This window comes from Capra hircus, unplaced genomic scaffold, assembly GCF_001704415.2.
Source record: "Capra hircus breed San Clemente unplaced genomic scaffold, ASM170441v1, whole genome shotgun sequence".
Taxonomy (NCBI): domain Eukaryota; kingdom Metazoa; phylum Chordata; class Mammalia; order Artiodactyla; family Bovidae; genus Capra; species Capra hircus.
This window is the reverse complement of record NW_017192586.1, coordinates 514-17,608: the sequence shown is the minus strand read 5'-3', so window position 1 is coordinate 17,608 and position 17,095 is coordinate 514. Positions and strand designations below refer to the sequence as shown.

General features: G+C 48.5%; 1 protein-coding gene and 1 non-coding gene across 2 annotated transcripts; both read right to left on the bottom strand.

The window, feature by feature from the left end:
- Window positions 1–6,983: 6,983 nt before the first annotated feature.
- Window positions 6,984–8,025, bottom strand: LOC102169218 (uncharacterized protein C21orf140 homolog). The gene has a single exon (XM_005674660.3). The coding sequence runs from the start codon at window positions 7,939–7,941 to the stop codon at window positions 7,186–7,188; it is 756 nt and encodes a 251-aa protein (XP_005674717.1). The 5' UTR covers window positions 7,942–8,025; the 3' UTR covers window positions 6,984–7,185.
- Window positions 8,026–10,637: 2,612 nt separating this feature from the next.
- LOC102169515 lies at window positions 10,638–13,393 on the bottom strand. The gene is made up of 2 exons (XR_001917719.1): window positions 13,260–13,393; window positions 10,638–10,825 (listed from the first exon to the last, which is right to left on the bottom strand). It is a non-coding gene; the product is annotated as an uncharacterized LOC102169515 (transcript).
- Window positions 13,394–17,095: the final 3,702 nt, after the last annotated feature.

The window sequence follows — 17,095 nt, the reverse complement described above, 5'->3', positions numbered from 1 at the left end:
GGGTGTGTGTGTGTGTGTATGTGAAGGTGTGTGTGTTATGTGAAGTGTGTTATGTGAAGGGGTGTGTGTGTGTGTGAAGGGGTGTGTGGAAGGGTGTGTGTGTGTGTTGAAAGTGTTAGGTATATGTGAAGGTGTGTATGTGTGTGTGTGAAGGGGCTGTGTGTGTGTGAAGGGTGTGTGTATATGTGAAGGGGTTGTGTATATGTGAAGGAGTGTGTGTGTATGTATGTGAAGGTGTGTGTGGGTGTATGTGAAGGGGTGTGTGTGTGTGAAGGGTGTGTGTGTGTGTGAAGGGGTGTGTGTATATGTGAAAGGTGGGTGTATATGAAGGAGTGTGTGTGTGTATGTGAAGGTGTGTGTGTGTGTGAAAAGTGGTGTGTATGTGAAGGGGTATGTGTGTGTGTGTGTGAAAGGGTGTGTGGTGTATGTGAAGGGGTGCATGTGTGTGTATGTGAAGGGTGTGTATGTGTGTATGTGTGTGTGGTCTGCAAAGTCAGGAAACCAATTATGCCTCAGCAATAGGTTCGTTGTTGTTTGGTGGCTAAGTCGTGTCCAACTCTTCAGTGACTCCATGGGTTGTAGCCAGCCAGGCTCCTCTGTCGCTGAGCAATGTTCATTACAAATAACTAGCTAGTTTTCAAATATTGTCCAATGTTTTCCTTGCCCTGCTAGCTCAGTTGGTTAAGAATCTGCTTGCAGTGTAGAGACCTGGGTTCGATCCCTGGGCTGGGAAGATCCCCTGGAGAAAGGAAGGCTACCCCACTCCAGTATTCTGGCCTGGAGAATCCAAAGAGTCGGACACAACAGAGTGACTTTCTCTTTCACTTTCACTTTCCTTGGCCAATCCTTTCCAGATGTGTTATATTGATTTTTTTGGTACTGTACTTTTTCTTTTCAGATTCGCAATTAGTCCCACTGAATTAAATTTGGAGGGACTTCACCTGAAAACACAGCAAGCTGTTATTTGAAAATTGTAAAGAAGTTCTCCCAGCTTTGCTGCCTGCTGCACACCTCATGGGAGGGGACAGAGCCAATGGAGCTGGAGGGAAGGCAGGGGGCAGGACAGGATTTTCCAGAAGGAGTAAGCTTGCGTTGGTCACAGGGTGAGGGAGACGCAAAAGGAATAGGGGGGAGGAAGCTGGCTGGGTGGGGTGGGGTGGCATCCAGGTGCCTGGGCACTCAAGCCTTGCTAAATGTGGCAAGGGGTGTCCAGGGAGCTGTGCTGACTGCCTCAGTTCCTGCTTTGCTTAAGGCAACACCTTTGGCTCCAAGCATAGAGGGTGCCCATGGCCCCAGTGGCAGAGGCTGGGCCTGAGGTCTGCAGTCCCCTCTCTCTGCAGGCCAGGGCCTGAGTCCTCGACTACAGCTCCCTGCAGAGACGGCAGGGCACGGCTGGTCTCCAGTCCTGCTTGGGAGGGCAGCCTGTGTCCCTACGAGTCCTGCCGGCTGACGCCTCTGTAACTGCCGCCGTTGGGCCTGGAAAGCCACACAAGGGTGTTTAGCCAGGAGCTGGACTCCTCACTGGGCAAAGTTATGCTTCCCACCCTAACCTGGAAACTGTAGCCCCCACCCTGCTCCGCACCCTGCGTGTCTTCCCTTTCCTTCTAGAAGAGCCAGACTCCTTCTCACGCAATGCGTTGTTTCCTGTTTCCACCCTGTCCTTTCCACACTTGCATTCTTCCTTTCATTCCACACACACTGCTCCCCACTCTTCATATGCCCCCTTACACACACACACACACACAACACACACACACACACACAACACAGCTTCATGCTCACAGAACCCACGACTAAGGAAGCTGGTAGCCTGGGCACACTTGACTTTCTGCCTGGGTGGGTGGTCCTTCCCTCTCTCCGTGATAAGCCGCACCTCTTCCTCTGGGCTCGGCTCCAGCTTCATTTCTTCCTGCCACTCTGCCCAGACCAGCCCTGGACTCTGACCCCTCACTTCCCTCACCTCCAGTGTCTCACTGACCAAGAGATGCTCCTTACCACCAGCCTGACTGCCTCTAGGGCCCGAGCCTGCTCTCTTTGGACCCTTGTCCAGGGCACAGACTATAGGCACATAGAAGTTGCTCGCATTTTTGCTGGAGTGGACGAGTGGTCACACCCAAAGGAAGGAAAGCAGGATGCTCAGCTGGCCGCCTCACCACCCAAAGTAAAGACTACCTTCCCAGCTTCCCTTGAGCCCAAGTCTGGTTGGTGAAGCTTCCTGGAAAGTCCCTTAAAAGAAAAAGGATGGGTCCTTCTTTCCACTTTTGCTCCTTCTACTGGGAATGCTAATGCAATGACTTGGTCAGCAGCCGTTTTGGACTAGGAGTTCAAGGATGCAACCAAGTCTAGGACAGTGGAAGAAAAAGATAGGACGCTGAGCTCTTTATGATGATGGATCCATCCTATTAACTGTGAACTGCCACCTTAGCACCTTAGGACTTCTTGTGTTGGTTGCAGGGTTAGGGGGTTGTCTCCCACTTTGTTTAAACCTCTGTGGTTTAGGGCTCCACTGCTCGTAGCCTGGCCTGATCCTGGCTGACCCATACAGCCGGCTAGAGAGGGATGTGAGGGCTTCCTAACAGGAAGACGTGGATTCTAGCTTTGACCCTCCTGTCCCTACAGGGGTGTGTGCACGCCCCTAGGTGAGTCAGTTACCACCTGGCCTCATCTTCATTTGTAAAATGAGCTTCAAGATCACTGCCCTGCCTATATACAGGGTGGTTGTCTAAACTGAAAGAGGTCCAGTATGTAAAAATGTTCTGTTAAACAGTCACAGATGGAAGGAGTTTGTACTGCCTGGGGTGGGGGTGCAGCTTGGTCCCTTGATTGGGCCAGGTGTGGGCTCCATCAACCCAGCTGAGCCTGGACCTTCCTTGAGTGGTCAAAGCCAGAGCCAGGAGGCATCTGGCTCTGTGTTCCTATTTACTTCTGGCTCATCCCAGGGCGGGGCCATTTTCCAACATCTCACCTCCTAGAGTAGGGGGCGTGTGGGGTAAGCACTCTGGCCTGTGGAAAGGGAGTGGCGACGTGGTTGTTAGTGCTGGTGAGGACCAAACAGGACAAGAGGGTCCATCAGCCAAGCTCTCGGAAGGAATCTGTGCCACCAACATCACAGTCTCCTCCAGGGGACGTGTCCACGCACCCAGGGCCGCTGTGTCTTCACACCCACTGTTTATTTCATACAAGAGCTGCCCTGCCCGCAAAAGATTCCAGGCTATCCTCACCATCCCTTCTGGTCCACCCCACCAGGAGAAACTTTATCATCCTTATTTCCCTAACCTATCACAGACGGTCTGAAAAGAAATGCCAGTGAGCATCATTTCTTTTAATCAAAGTATCTTAAGATGGCTGTGTCTATCCTTATTACAACCAAATGATAAAAAAGCAGCAAGACTTTTCCTAAAAGAGTGAAAAGGAAATGAGGTCAGCGACAGTAGGTCTAACTGTGGATGTGTTTCTGGAACCCCAGCCTGTACTGTAATAATGGGAATTCTTGAGGTAGTGGCATGGCTTTGTGCTAAGCATTTAAAGCCCTTAACTCTAGTTTACAAATGAGTTAACTGAGCCTCAGGGAAGTAAAGTAACTTGTCCAAAATCTCCTAGTTAACAAGCTGGAAACTTGAGCTTTTACCGAGGTCCATCTGAGTCCTGAAGCCCAGTGCGCTTCCCATTCTCTTCTGCTTGGAGTTCCCACGCTGGGCATAAAGCAGCATTGCTTAATGACGAGTATGATGTTACATACCCCAACAGCACATTGACAGTGGCCCTCTGATCTCCAGTTACACCGACGTTCCCTTTCCCCTTCTTATTTCCTAATGACTGAACAAATCCTCAAAGGAATACAGTCCTAATCTGACTTTATTCGATCATTTTGGCTTTCAAAGAAAAATAACTCCTGTTGGTCTATCTCGTTCATTTGATAACTTAAAACCTCCTCTTTTTTTCTCACTGTAAAATCATGTGTCTTGGAAAGGCATCTCCTCTGGCTCAATTGTGTGCTGAAATACATTCACTGTGGTGTCCAGTTGGAGGCAGTTCTTTTGTTGGTTGGTGCCTGTCTGATGTCAGAGGTGAGCCTTATGCCTTGTGAATTGCGCGGTGAGAAAGAAAAGGTGGGCTTCATTAACCAAGCCAAGCATGCAGCTGGACACGTAGGCTTTAGAATCTGACTGATCCGAGTGTCTGCTCAAGGTCTCAGTTTCCCCATCTGTAAAAGGGAGGGATTGTTATGAGAATGAATGAATGCTCATTGGTGGAGGGGCTGTGTGAATAACGACTCTTAACCAGGAACTCTGGATTTGAAACTCAGCTCCTCCACACGGGAACGAGTTATGTATATTTCTGTGCTTCAGTTTACCCTTCTGGGAAATGGAGACAATGGCAATTCCTACATCGCCAGCTGTTGTGAGGATGAAAGGAGGTAAGTCTGTGTAGCTCTTAGTGCTTGTCAATACGGAACTCTGGACAGGTGTGAGAAAACTGTGATGTGGGGGCATTCAACATCCCCACACTCAGGCCCCTGACACTGAAATCACCAAGCAGGTCTGAGTCCTATTACTTGTCCTCAAGGGGGGGGGGGAAAAAAAGAGGGAAACAAAGGAAGATTTGACACAGAAGAGGAGAAAGTCATGTGACCACCAAAGCTGAGTTTGGAGTGATGCGGCCACAAGTCAAGGAACGCTGGCAGCCATCAGCAGCTGAAAGAGGCAAGAAATGTATTCTCCCCTAGAGCCTGTGGAGGGATGGTGGTCTTGCTGACAACTCAGTGTTGACTCAGTGGAACTGATTTCAGACAGCAGGCCTCTAGAATGGGGAGAGAATAAGTTTTTGTTTGTTTAATCTAACAAGTGTGTAGTCATTTGCTACAGCTGTCACAAGAAACTCATACAGCACAGTAGGCTGTAAAGCTGGAGGTGCAGCTGAGACTGTCTGGTTCCAAGTGACTGGCAGTGCTGGGTGAAATTCATCTCCAGATAAACTGCATGAAAACAAAATGCTGTGGGTGTCCACCACTTAGTTGCTGAAAATCACTGAACATCTCTTTTCTGACAGAATCCAAAGACTTTTAGGAAGTGAGTAGGGCAGGGCAACAAGCAAATATTCAAGTTTGGGGCTGCTGTTGATGGTAGTTGTAAGGATTAGTGGCGGCATTTTTCACTTTTATATTGGCTAGCAGAAACCTAGTCTCACCATCTGACATATAGGCAACTCTGTTGGGAGTTGGGTAGCAATTTTCAGATGTTATTTTCAACATACCCTAGCATAATCACTTCAATTGTAAAATTAATGGTTGAACATACATAAACAAGAGTGAGTTTTGTGATATATTTAATAGGAGGCAGGTGTTTTTCTATAAAAATGAAAAATGCCACTACTAATACAACTACCATCAACAGCAGCTCCAAACTTGAATAGGATGCTATTGTATCAACCACAGGTGGCTCAGCAACCAGGGTCTGAAGATGCAAATGCATGATGCTCTAATGACCTACTTTTGGGATTCTGTAGATGGTGACTGCAGCCATGAAATTAAAAGACGCTTCCCTGTGGTCATGTATGGATGTGAGAGTTGGACTGTGAAGGAGGCTGAGCGCCGAAGAATTGATGCTTTTGAACTGTGGTGTTGGAGAAGACTCTTGAGAGTCCCTTGGATTGCAAGGAGATCCAACCAGTCCATTCTGAAGGAGATCAGCCCTGGGATTTCTTTGGAAGGAATGATGCTAAAGCTGAAGCTCCAGAACTTTGGCCACCTCATGAGAAGAGTTGACTCACTGGAAAAGACTCTGATGCTGGGAGGGATCGGGGGCAGGAGGAGAAGGGGATGACCCAGGATGAGATGGCTGGATGGCATCACGGACTTGATGGACGTGTGTCTGAGTGAACTCTGGGAGATGGTGATGGACAGGGAGGCCTGGGTGCTGCGATTCCTGGGGTCGCAAAGAGTCAGACATGACTGAGTGACTGAACTACTCCTTCAAAGGAAAGTTATGACCAACTTAGACAGCATATCAAAAAGCAGAGACATTACTTGCCAACAAATGTCCATCTAGTCAAGGCTATGGTTTTTCTAGTAGTCATGTATGGATGTGAGAGTTGGACTATAAAGAAAGCTGAGCGCCAAAGAATTGATGCTTTTGAACTGTGGTGTTGGAGAAGACTCGAGAGACCCTTGGACTGCAAGGAGATCCAACCAGTCCATCCTAGAGGAAATCAGTGCTGAATATTCATTGGAAGACTGATCTGAAGTTGAAACTCCAATCCTTTGGCCACCTGATGCAAAGAACTGACTCACTGGAAAAGCCCCTGATGCTGGGAAAGATTGAAGGCAGGAGGAAAAGGGGGAGGACAGAGGATGAAATGGTTGGATGGCATCACCAACTCAATGGACATGAGTTTGAGTAAATTCATGTGTCCATGGGGAGGCAAAGAGTTGGACATGACTGAGCGACTGAACTGAACTGAACTGTTGGGACTCTTGCAGTTGGAATACGAGATGAATTGGATAAGTAGGTGCCATAGACACTCTTGTTTATGTCACGTGGTTGCCCACCAAGTCCTTCTGGAACCAAACTACTGCCACAGCTTCCCAGGTTCCTTATGGGGACCACCAAGTTGCCTTGGAGGATCTGCATGGGATTTCACTTCCTTGGGTGTCTCTTGCTCAGCCCTCTGCCTCCTTGCTTTCAAGCAATGGAAGGAAAAAACCTGTTCAGCCCCACCCAGACCACAGCTGTCAATGGCAAACTGCCTCCCCATGGATTACTCTGGTGCACTGAAACCAGTAGGCACACTAGTTAATTTCAACTTTCTGTGACCACACACTCAGTTCTCTTTTTCTCCCAGACCTAAATTTTGACCGTACAACCTTTACCTCTGTTCACCTCAACTCACCACCAGGCTCCTTTGGACTGGGTTAACCTGAATCCCCCCATGGGCATAATAGCCCTCAAAGTGGCCTTGACAAGAATGAGAGTCAAGATTACTAATTTACCAACAAGATTTAATGAAACCCCTCAGCAACCCATAAGCACTTTACCAAAGCCCGTAGGAACCTCAGTTCTCACAGGATCCCTGTGAGGTCATTATTAGAGTGTCTTTGGCCACAGTGGTCCAGAATCAAGGCCAACAGAAGCAGTAAAGATCATGCCCACAGCGCCGTCCTACCACGGGTTGGAGGGATCATCACCCTTAAGAAAATTTACCAAGATAGTAATTTTCCCACCTCCGTACTTTGTTAGTTATTGTCCTCCATTTGCTAAGGTTTATCCTTTCAACTCCTTTGCTGATTAAATCACTGAAGAGTAGATACTGGTAAGAATAGGCACCATCCACAGACTGCAGACAAAACTCCTTCCTGTTATTGATGATGAACCATTTCAGAGAAGACCAGGCTGAGTCTAAAGGGTTCAGGTAATTGTAAGGAGAAGGCAGAGTGAGTAGTTTATGGCCATAGGACTTGGCTACCTCAGGACAACATGTGACACTTGTTAAGTTGACCACCGAGGGGACATGGGCCTGGGCCTCAGTCTCCTTGCCCTCCTTCGGCCTCGTCTCGTCCTGCCGCCTTCTCTCTTTGACCACAATGGCGCACTTGCCATAGGCCTTCTTCACCACATCACAGAACTCAAAGAAGAGGTTGTCTTCCTGTTTGATGCATAACTCATCCCTTAGGAACATCCGATATTTCCACGGCACCCATCCTTGACTACCACCAGCATGCACGACACACCAGGTTGGAGTTGGCATGTAATAACCATCACTAAAATCTTCCCCAGTTACGAGACTCTCAGGGATATCAGTTTCCCCAAAATATACTGTTGTAAACCCATCATATTGCAGTGTTCTCAGTGTTTGCAAATACTGGAGACATTGCTTCTTCTTGATGCTATTGAATAGATTTCTGGTAATGATGTTTCTCAAAAGAGGTTTTGCAAAGTGAGGCATGGGAGGTCTTCAAGTATTTTTCAAAACTTGCCTGTCTCCCTCTGGCCAGAGTAGGATGATGACCTCATAAAGGGCTTTCTTACAGCTGAGCTGGTCCCATGGATACACTTGGGATTTTAAAGCATCATGGAACACAATGAGAATAATTCCTGTCTGGCTTCTATGATACGGGAATGGGAACTGCTAGCCATCCATGATGGTACATCACATCTGCAGTAGGTCTGGAGAGAGACTCACGGTTGTGTTAGTTTGCTAAGGTTGCATAACAAAATAGCTGAAATGAATTTTTTTGCAGTTCTGAAGGCTGGAAGTTCAAGATCAAGGTATCAGCAGGTCTGGTTTCACCTGAGACCTTTCTCCTCCTTCTTGTTGTGTTCTTATTTGGACTTTCCACCTGTCTCTGTCCTAATCTCCTCTCCTTATAAGGTCACCAGTTCTTTGGGATTAGGGTCCATCCCTTGAACATCATTTTATCTTAATCACCTCTTTAAAGACCCTATCTCCAAATATAGTCACATTCTGAGGTGCTGGGAGTCAGGGCTTCAACAAGAGATTTGGGGGAGACACAGTTCAGTCCCTGACAGCAACCTGTTAACAGTGATGAGCCAAGTTCCTGACTCATTTCCACGTGGGTCATGAGGGTCATATTTATATTTATTCGTTCATCCATTCTGAGCACCTACTATGTAGCAGGCATTGTGCCAGCTCCCAGTGGCACAGTCATGACACGTCTAGTGAGGCCTGAACACGCATATGGTTTCTGTCCATGTAAAAAGCAGAGACATTACTTTGCCCACAAAGGTCCCTATAGTCAAAGCTATGGTTTTTCCAGTAGTCACGCATGGATGTGAGAGTCGAACCAAAAAGAAAGCTGAGCGCCGAAGCATTGATGCTTTTGAACTGTGGTGTTGGAGAAGACTCTTGAGAGTCCCTTGGATTGCAAGGAGATCAAACCAGTCAATCCTAAAGGAAATCAACCCTGAACATTCATTGGAAGGACTGATGCTAAAGCTGAAACTCCAATACTCTGGCCCCTGATGCAAAGAGCCAACTCATTGGAAAAGCCCCTGATGCTGTGAAAGATTGAGGACAGGAGGAGGAGACAATAGAGGATGAGATGGTTAGATGGCATCACCGACTCAATGGACATGAATCTGAGCAATCTCCAGGAAACAGTGAAGGACAGGGAGGCTTGGAGGGCTGCAATCCATGGGGCTGCAGAGTCAGACACGACTTAGCGACAGAACAGTGATTAGTTATCTTCTCCTGGTGGGCTGCCGTCTATGGGGTCACACAGAGATGAACACGACCGAAGTGACTTAGCAGCAGCAGTGGCAGAAGAGAGTATCAGACAGAAGTTAAACCCCCAACGGTTTACAGAAAACCCATGGGCATTGTCAGTGGTTTATTCCCATTCTTAGGTCATCTGCTACCCAATTTTTCAAGATGGCAAAATATTCCACAATTTCCAAAACTGAGGTTTAAACCCCAAAGTCTAGGCAATCACCTGTGTTTAAAATAAACCTGAACTAGGTAGGCATAGATTCTCCATGAAATGTCGGGGGAAAGCCCCCCTCTGATTATTTTGGCATTTGTAGCTTATAGAGTCAAAATCTCCCATATTTAAAACCTTGTGTTGTGTGTTCAGTCGCTCAGCCATGTCTGACTCTTTGTGACCCCACGGAATGTTGCCTGCTGGGCTCCGCTGTCCGTCGCAAGAACACTGGAGTGGGTTGTCATTTCCTTCTCCAAACCCAGGGATCGAACTCGTGTCTCCTGCACAGGTAGGTGGATTCTTTACCACTGAGCCACCTGGGAAGCCATTTAAAACTTTGATTCTCTATAAATTCTGTTTCTAAGTTGTGATAAGGAGCATCCAGCACTCATAGCAAAATGTAAGAAAAATGTAATTCCTTTTATCCCTCATGCTTAAAAATCCAAGTTCCACCAATCTGGGCCAGGGTGGCGTGGGGGTCGGGGTGGGTGTCTACTAATAGGCACTCTTGCAAATTGCCCACGTGGCTGCCAGCAATGAGATCAAATATTCCACCGTATCTGTGGCTTTGGTTACTGTTTCCTCATTCCCCATCCTCTCCGTTACCTTGAGAGAAGTGAAGAAATAGGAACTCTTTAGTAGAGACCTCAATCTGTTAGATGCAGAGAAAAATACTTATGGGCCCCCGCTATCTCAAATCTGAAAGTCTTCTTGGCATCCTGTCCTTCATCTCATGCCACCAAATCCTAACAAGCAAACTGGTGGGAAAAGGACAAAGCACACCTGGGCCCCCTTTCTTCTTCGCAAAGGGATTTGGCAGCCTGACTTCTTCCTAGACTTGGTACCCACCCTGGCAGGTGGGTCTCACCCCAGCTCCTCCCTGCAAGGACCTCATAGGCTCAGTAGAGGTGCCAATGCTGCTGGAGGGGTGAACGGCCTCCCCTCCACCCCAAGGATGCAAACACGAGAAAGGGCCAGTGCTGGCAGGAGGAGCCAAAGAGGAGACAGGAGCGGATGTGCCAGGGAGCAGACGAGAAGGACAGGGGGCTGGGGACAGGGCCGCCTGCAGCCCAGGCCTCTACAGAGGGGCACCTCTGCTCTGGCGCCCACGGCGAGGGAATGCTGGAAACGCAAAAATCCCTCCTCTTCTGACTACACAGAGGAGAGCTAGGGGGAGGGAGAGAGACAGGCACACATGTACTCTGGCTTATTCTACAAAGGTTATTTTATTTTAGCAAACAAAATACTGGTTCTTCTACAAGCATATAAAAATTCACATCATTTTCAGTTAGGCTAGAGGCTGCGCGTTTGTCTTCTGACATATCGTTCCATGATTAAGACTTTCTTCTCAGCTGGAGTCCACTCGAGCTGACACTTACACCACAAAATCTAGAAAGGAAGACCGAAGGGATGACGATGAACTGTCTGGCAGAATAACTGTGAATGTTTTACTTGCTCAGCATCTACGTTTATGCTCAGCTACTTAAACTGAAACAGAAACCGCAGAAGCTTGTCTATCGATGAATGTATTTTTAGCATCACAATTTCTTTTCATCTAAAAATCCCTTTGGTGGAAAACAAGGCTCTGGGCTAAGCATCGATAAGCCCCCAGCCTGGGAGGGTAACCGGAGGGTAACCCCCTGGTCAGTTCGGGGCTAGGTGGGCAAGCCAGGCATCTCTCCTTCACACTGGACTGCCATGGACATTTGGGGAAGGGAAGAAGTATCTGTGATCTCACATCTAATCTCTGCTTCCTCTCTGCAGTTAACGCACAAAATGATGACTCTGTCTGGATTAGAAATCCAGGCAACATTTCAATGGAAACTGCCTTCCCTCACCTTTTTTAATTTCCAAGTACTCCCCGTTTCCCTGCTCCAGTGCGTGCTAGGTTACTTCAGTGGTGCCCGACTCTTTGTGACCCCACGGACTGTAGCCCGCCAAGCTCCTCTGGTCAGGGGATTCTCCAGGCAAGAACACCGGAGTGAGTTGCCATGCTCTCCTCCACAGGATCTCCCTGACCCAGGGATCGAACCCATGATTCTGATGTCTCCTGCACTAGCAGGTGGGTTCTTTATCACTTGCACCACCTGGGAAGCACCCCGCCGCCCCACCCCCGACCCCACCCCCACTCTAGTGCCTGCTCCTAAATTTCAGTCAGTAAAAATTTTTTTTTTTCCAGAAGGCAAGGTTTAATAACAGTAACTTCCTTTGCCTGTAACGTGTACAGCTCGCCAAGGCCCAGGGAGCAGTGGGCGATGAGAGGACTGTCCCCTATCCTGGGGGGAGGACGAGGAGCCCAGTGTTTCCCACAGCTCCATCCTGAGATTAGGACACAGTGCAGCCAGGGGTGAGGCCCTGCGGTTGGATGTCCGACCTGGGTTCAATTCTGTTTATCTGTCCTTGACCGTGTACAGGGTGGGTCATGTTCTCAGTCTGAATGGACCACAGGGCTGCCAGGAGTGGTCAGTAACATGGCTGTCTGTGAGATGCTCAGGGAAAATGCTAGCACAGAACAATCATTCGAGACATACTGCAATTATTATTAACAAAAAGCTATGAGTCCTGTAAAAGAAATCATCTCTACAGAAGCCCATCTCAGCGTTAACAGGGCTTCTGGAGGTCACCAAACCCAGCTGCTGAGAAGACAGTGGAAGAGGTTTTCGAAAGAACGGGTGCCCAGATCAGCCACAGATGTAACGGAGTGGCTCTGAGGCTGGACCCTGGGAATCTGCCTTGTAAGAAAGAACCCAGGCAAGTCCTGATCATTAATCAACTTTGGAAACCACTGATCTAGGATTCCCTGCTGCACATGTGAGTCCTCTCATTTCTTAGAGAAAAGCACAGACCTCAGCTTGAGAAGCGATGAAACTGGGTGAGCACAGGAGAATGAAGGAGCCTGTTGACCGTCATTAGTCCAACGTGTAAGCTGGAGGGGTGAATAACTTCCTCCTGGTGCCTTAAACAAACACGTTCTGGGCAGCCCCTGTGCTACGCGACAGCTCCCAGATGGCTCGGTGGTAATGAATCTGCCTGCCAACGCAGGAGACCTGGGTTTCATCCTTGGGTTTGGAAGATCCCCTGGAGTAGGAAATAGCAACCTACTCCAGGATTCTTGCCTAGAGAATCCCAGAGACAGAGAAGCATGTGGGGGTCACAGAGTTGGACACACATACACAGATGAGCTCTGAGACAGGCACCAGACTATAGCAATGAGGAAGATTTTGTGCTGGTGGAGTGGTCATAAGGAAGGCGTTCTGGGCCAGGGGACTAACCAGCAAAAGCCAAGAGAATCTACCGTGGTCAAGGTGGTCTGCAGGAGTGGGGGGAGGGGCAGCAGCGGGGGACATGTGACCTGGGTGAGGACGCGTGGAGAAGGGCTTCATGCCGAATCTAGGAGTGGGACTTCATTTTGAGGTCAGCAGGGTTTCTTAATCTTAGGTACAGGTAGGGGTTTTACGTGACCTGCGATCCCACGTCCTCCCCATCCCTGTCTGCAATGTTAGGTCCAATTTAGGTGTTTCTAGTATGTGAGCTTCTCCAGGGAGGACCACAACTTTCCTGAAAGTATCAAGAGTTCTGTGACCCAAATCCTGTCAAACATCCCTGCCCCTGTGAAGGGAGAACGGTTGCAGGCTCGGAGCAGAGACGAGGACTCGTCCATCCCCCGGGGCTCCCGAGTGGATGGGGCTCAAAGGTCAGGACCTGCACTTGGGCCTGACACAGAGCTGCTCGACCCCAGGGCAGGTGGGGCCCTGCGCCCTCCCAGAGCCACATCCAGGGGCAGGCCGGCCCTAACCCACTGTGTAGTCTGCAAAGCCCATACCTTTCACTCCCTTTAGCTCTCCTTCTTCTCCGCCTGCTTCCTCTTTCTCAGCTTCCACCTTTTGCTGCTTTGCTTCCAATCGTTTTCTCTGGTAGACTTTGACTCCGGCAAACGCCAGGCAGAGGATGAGTGTTTTCGCCCCAAGATATACACAGCAGCAGGGGGAAGTGTTCAAGCACCTTAAAGAAGATAAAAAACTCGTGGAGACATTCGATCCATATGGGTAAGAATTTTCTTTCACGTCCCTTTTCCACCTCCAGCACTACATCCCTCTGTGCACCTCGTTAAGCACTGGGCCACCTAGGACTGGGTGGGGGCTGGACCGAGCGAGAGATGAGGGCGGTTCAGGTGGAGAGTGGTTCAGGCTAATCTGGTGGGCTCAAGATGCATGTGTGTAAATGAATGCATATTTAGGGTGAGAGGTACGGTCTGAGTGAGAGCTGGAGAGGATGGGAAGGTCGGGGATGAAGAAGACGTGGACGCTGGTCATGACCTTTCAGTCCTGTCTTCAGAAAGGGAGGCTGGACAAATCCTTTTCCTGAATTCACTTATGGAGATGTATGCAATTTGGCTGTGATTCAGCGATGCGTAGCACCCTGGTATTGAAGCGTAAATAAATATACCAAGTAAACAGTAAAACTTTACCTCATAAATAAAGTGAAACTACAATGTTAAAGCTTGCTACTTAATCATTTCCTGATAATTCCTTTCGTTGGAGGGAAGTTAACACCTGGCTAAAATGAGAATGGGGAATAACCTACGGCGATTGGAATTACTACCTTTGTGATGGCAGTTTATTTATGAAATTTATAATATAAAGTATCTAGGCAAATAGTATATAGTTTGGGAAAACCGATTAGTAGGACGAATAATAATTATGGAGTTTCTGTGTGTGATTAAAAATTCCCTTCGATAAAAGTTGAAAAGCCTATGCCTTCATTGGACATCCATTATCCGAGGGACCCAAGTAGGATTTAGTCAGTGAACTTAAAAGTGAAATGAGGATCCACTTAACTTCCTCATGCCCTGCACTGGAAAGCAGCTTCAGGGAGACTGAATTTGGTCTCTTTGATTGGTTTAACCTAAAGCTTGAATCTTGAAACGGCCGTTTAGACTTACAGCTTTTGAGAACAAGTCGTAGTGTGGAGGGTGTGAAGGATCCTTTGAAAAGGAACCTGGGGTCTAATCGTCTAGGGAGGGAAGAGGTAAGTCAAGGTGGAACAGGAAAATTCTGTGCTTGCGGACAGCGATGGCTCACTAAGGTGTTTGTGAACTCTTGTCCATAACCCAGACCAGGGCCACGAGACACCTGATTGTGCGAGTAAGAGCTGGCGCGGAAAAGGGCTGCCGAGCTATGGCAAGAGCTTAGAACAACCACATCTAACATTGCTGTCAATACTGTATAATCCTCTGACAGGACGCGCAGCTGTTGGCTCTTCTTACCACTGGTACCTGGCTGCTAGAATGAGAGTAGGAATAGAGAGGACAGTGTACATCACCTCCCTGAAGGGAAGTTACCCAATGAAGGGTGTCCATATTCGAGAAAGAGGAACAGAGCTCCCTTGGTGCGAGATGAGGCCAGCGCAAGGCACACAAGGTCGTGTCTAAACACACATCTCACAATCTGTCTACAAGGCATAATCTTCAGGGCCTACTCCGCATAGTCGAGCTAAGGTGAATGTCTTGCAATAGATTACCACAAATAGGTGACAAAGGCGGTACCGCATGACAAAGAGCGCCTCTCGCCTCTTGGCCAGAGGACCTCCGGGTCTTACTGAGACACAATCATGCGGAGTGGTAATCGTGTGTTGGTAACAATGTCAAGTTCCATTCACCCTGACACAAGGCATACCTGCTTTTAGAACACTGACTTGGTGTCAGGGCCTTCCTGCCTCAGAACCTAATGGCTAATCTCCCTGACTATTCCCCCAATCAACACTTCCACTCATCTAATTCATCTACTCTTGAGGCGGTCACAGTCTTGTAGGCGGAGGCCTTGGACTCTACATTTCCATAAGCAGGCTAAGAAAGAAACAAGATGCCATAATTTTACCTCCTTGCAGACAAAATCACCGTTGGAGAAAGACTCATATTAGTTCACTGGGGACTGGTTCCAGGCCTGAGCCCTAGTTATCCCCTAGAGCTGTGCAATGTCATCGCCTCCCAATTCTCTCCATCCCTATGATTTGAGCCCCTTGGGTCCTGTCATAAGCCAGATCCCCCTATCAAGCCCACCGTTTTCAATGCCTGACCGTGCTGAGCGCTTCAGTTGTGTCTTAGCTCTTCTTGCGACCCCATGGACCTGTGGCCGCCAGGTCCCTGGTACGGGGATTTCCCTCAGCGCAAGACTCCTGGAGTGGGCTGTCCGTGCCCCATCATCCGGAGAATCTCAACGCCAGGGATGGAACCTGTCCATGTCTTGGGTCTCCTTGACCACTAGCCGCACCTTGAAGACCCAGTCCTGCTTATCCGAAGAATCGTACGCCCAAACTAAGCCTAGCAGCCACAGGATCGTACATTGGGAATCAGAAGCTGAACCCACTGAAATAGAGACATGTCAGCAAACAAACCAGCGCAAGTGGTTTGGTATTTACTTTCTTTTTAAAGGCTGGGAGGAGGCGGAAGTTTGGGACCTGGAGAGCGGCGGATGCAGTGGGAGTCCAAGACCACACACGGGGTAATAGCGAAACTTACGGCCCCGGTTCCTGCGACCTTTCAGGCACTGTGCAAGATCTCTCCCAGTCAGATTCAGTTCCAGTCAGTCGCCTCAGCCGTGTCGATTGTTTGCACACGCCATGAATTGCAGCACACAAGTCCCTCCCTGTCCATCCTCAACTCCCGGAGCTTCACGCACTCATGCCATCAAGTCAGTGATGGCCCATCCACCATACTAATCCTTTTCATCCCTCCTCCCTGCCCTTCAAATCTTTCCCAGCCATCAGGGTCTCTTTTCCAATGAGTTCAACCCCTTACATCACGGGCCGGAGGAGTATTGAAGTATTCAGGCTTCAGCATCAGTCCTTCACCACATGAATATTTCAGGACTGATTCCATAGATGACTGCGTTGCATCCTGCTTGCACTCCAAGGGCACCTCAAAGTCTTCTTCCAACATCACAGCTCATTCCAAAAGCATCAATTCTTCACTCTCAGCTTTTTTAAGTTCAACCTCTCCACATCCATACAGACCACTCGGAAAACATAAGCCTTGACTAGACGGACCCTTGTCACTGACAAAGCTTTCTTAATACATGTTGTCTACGGTGGTCATAACTTTCCTCTCCAAGATCGTGACAGGCTTAGTTCATTCATAGCTGCAAGCACCCATCTGTCCGTATTTTGGAGCCCAGAAAAATTAAAGCAGCCACTGTCCCCATTCTGTTTGCCACTTAACAGTGATGGACGGATTCCACTGGTCTTAGTTTTAGTATATGAAATCTCTCCTTTGATCTTCCTAACAAAACCCTCAGATAACTCCAAAACCTCCTAGGGTAAGTGATCAAAAACCATATCTGGGGCTGAGTCTAGCTCTGTATCATTTTTTAAATAAACGCTGATACTCGTGTAATGAGAATGCATCCCTTTTAAATTTATGTTCTTGGCACGCCCTGCGGTCCTATGGAACTTAGGTCTCCCCGACCAGTGATCAAACCCCCGCCCCGTGTTGCGAGCTCAGAGTCTTCACCACCAGACGCAGCCGGATAGCTCCTCCGCGATTGACTGACTATTTTCAATACCCCCCAGATGCTGATGTGGCTAAGCACTTGGTGCTTGCTGTTGCTGCCGCTGCTCATGGCACGAGTCTGATGGTTAGACAGGGAAGCACCACAGGCACTG

Excerpts from the sequence above, each read along its gene's own strand:
- LOC102169218 (XM_005674660.3), bottom strand. The coding sequence starts at position 7,941 with ATGCCTCACTTTGCAAAACCTCTTTTGAGAAACATCATTACCAGAAAT.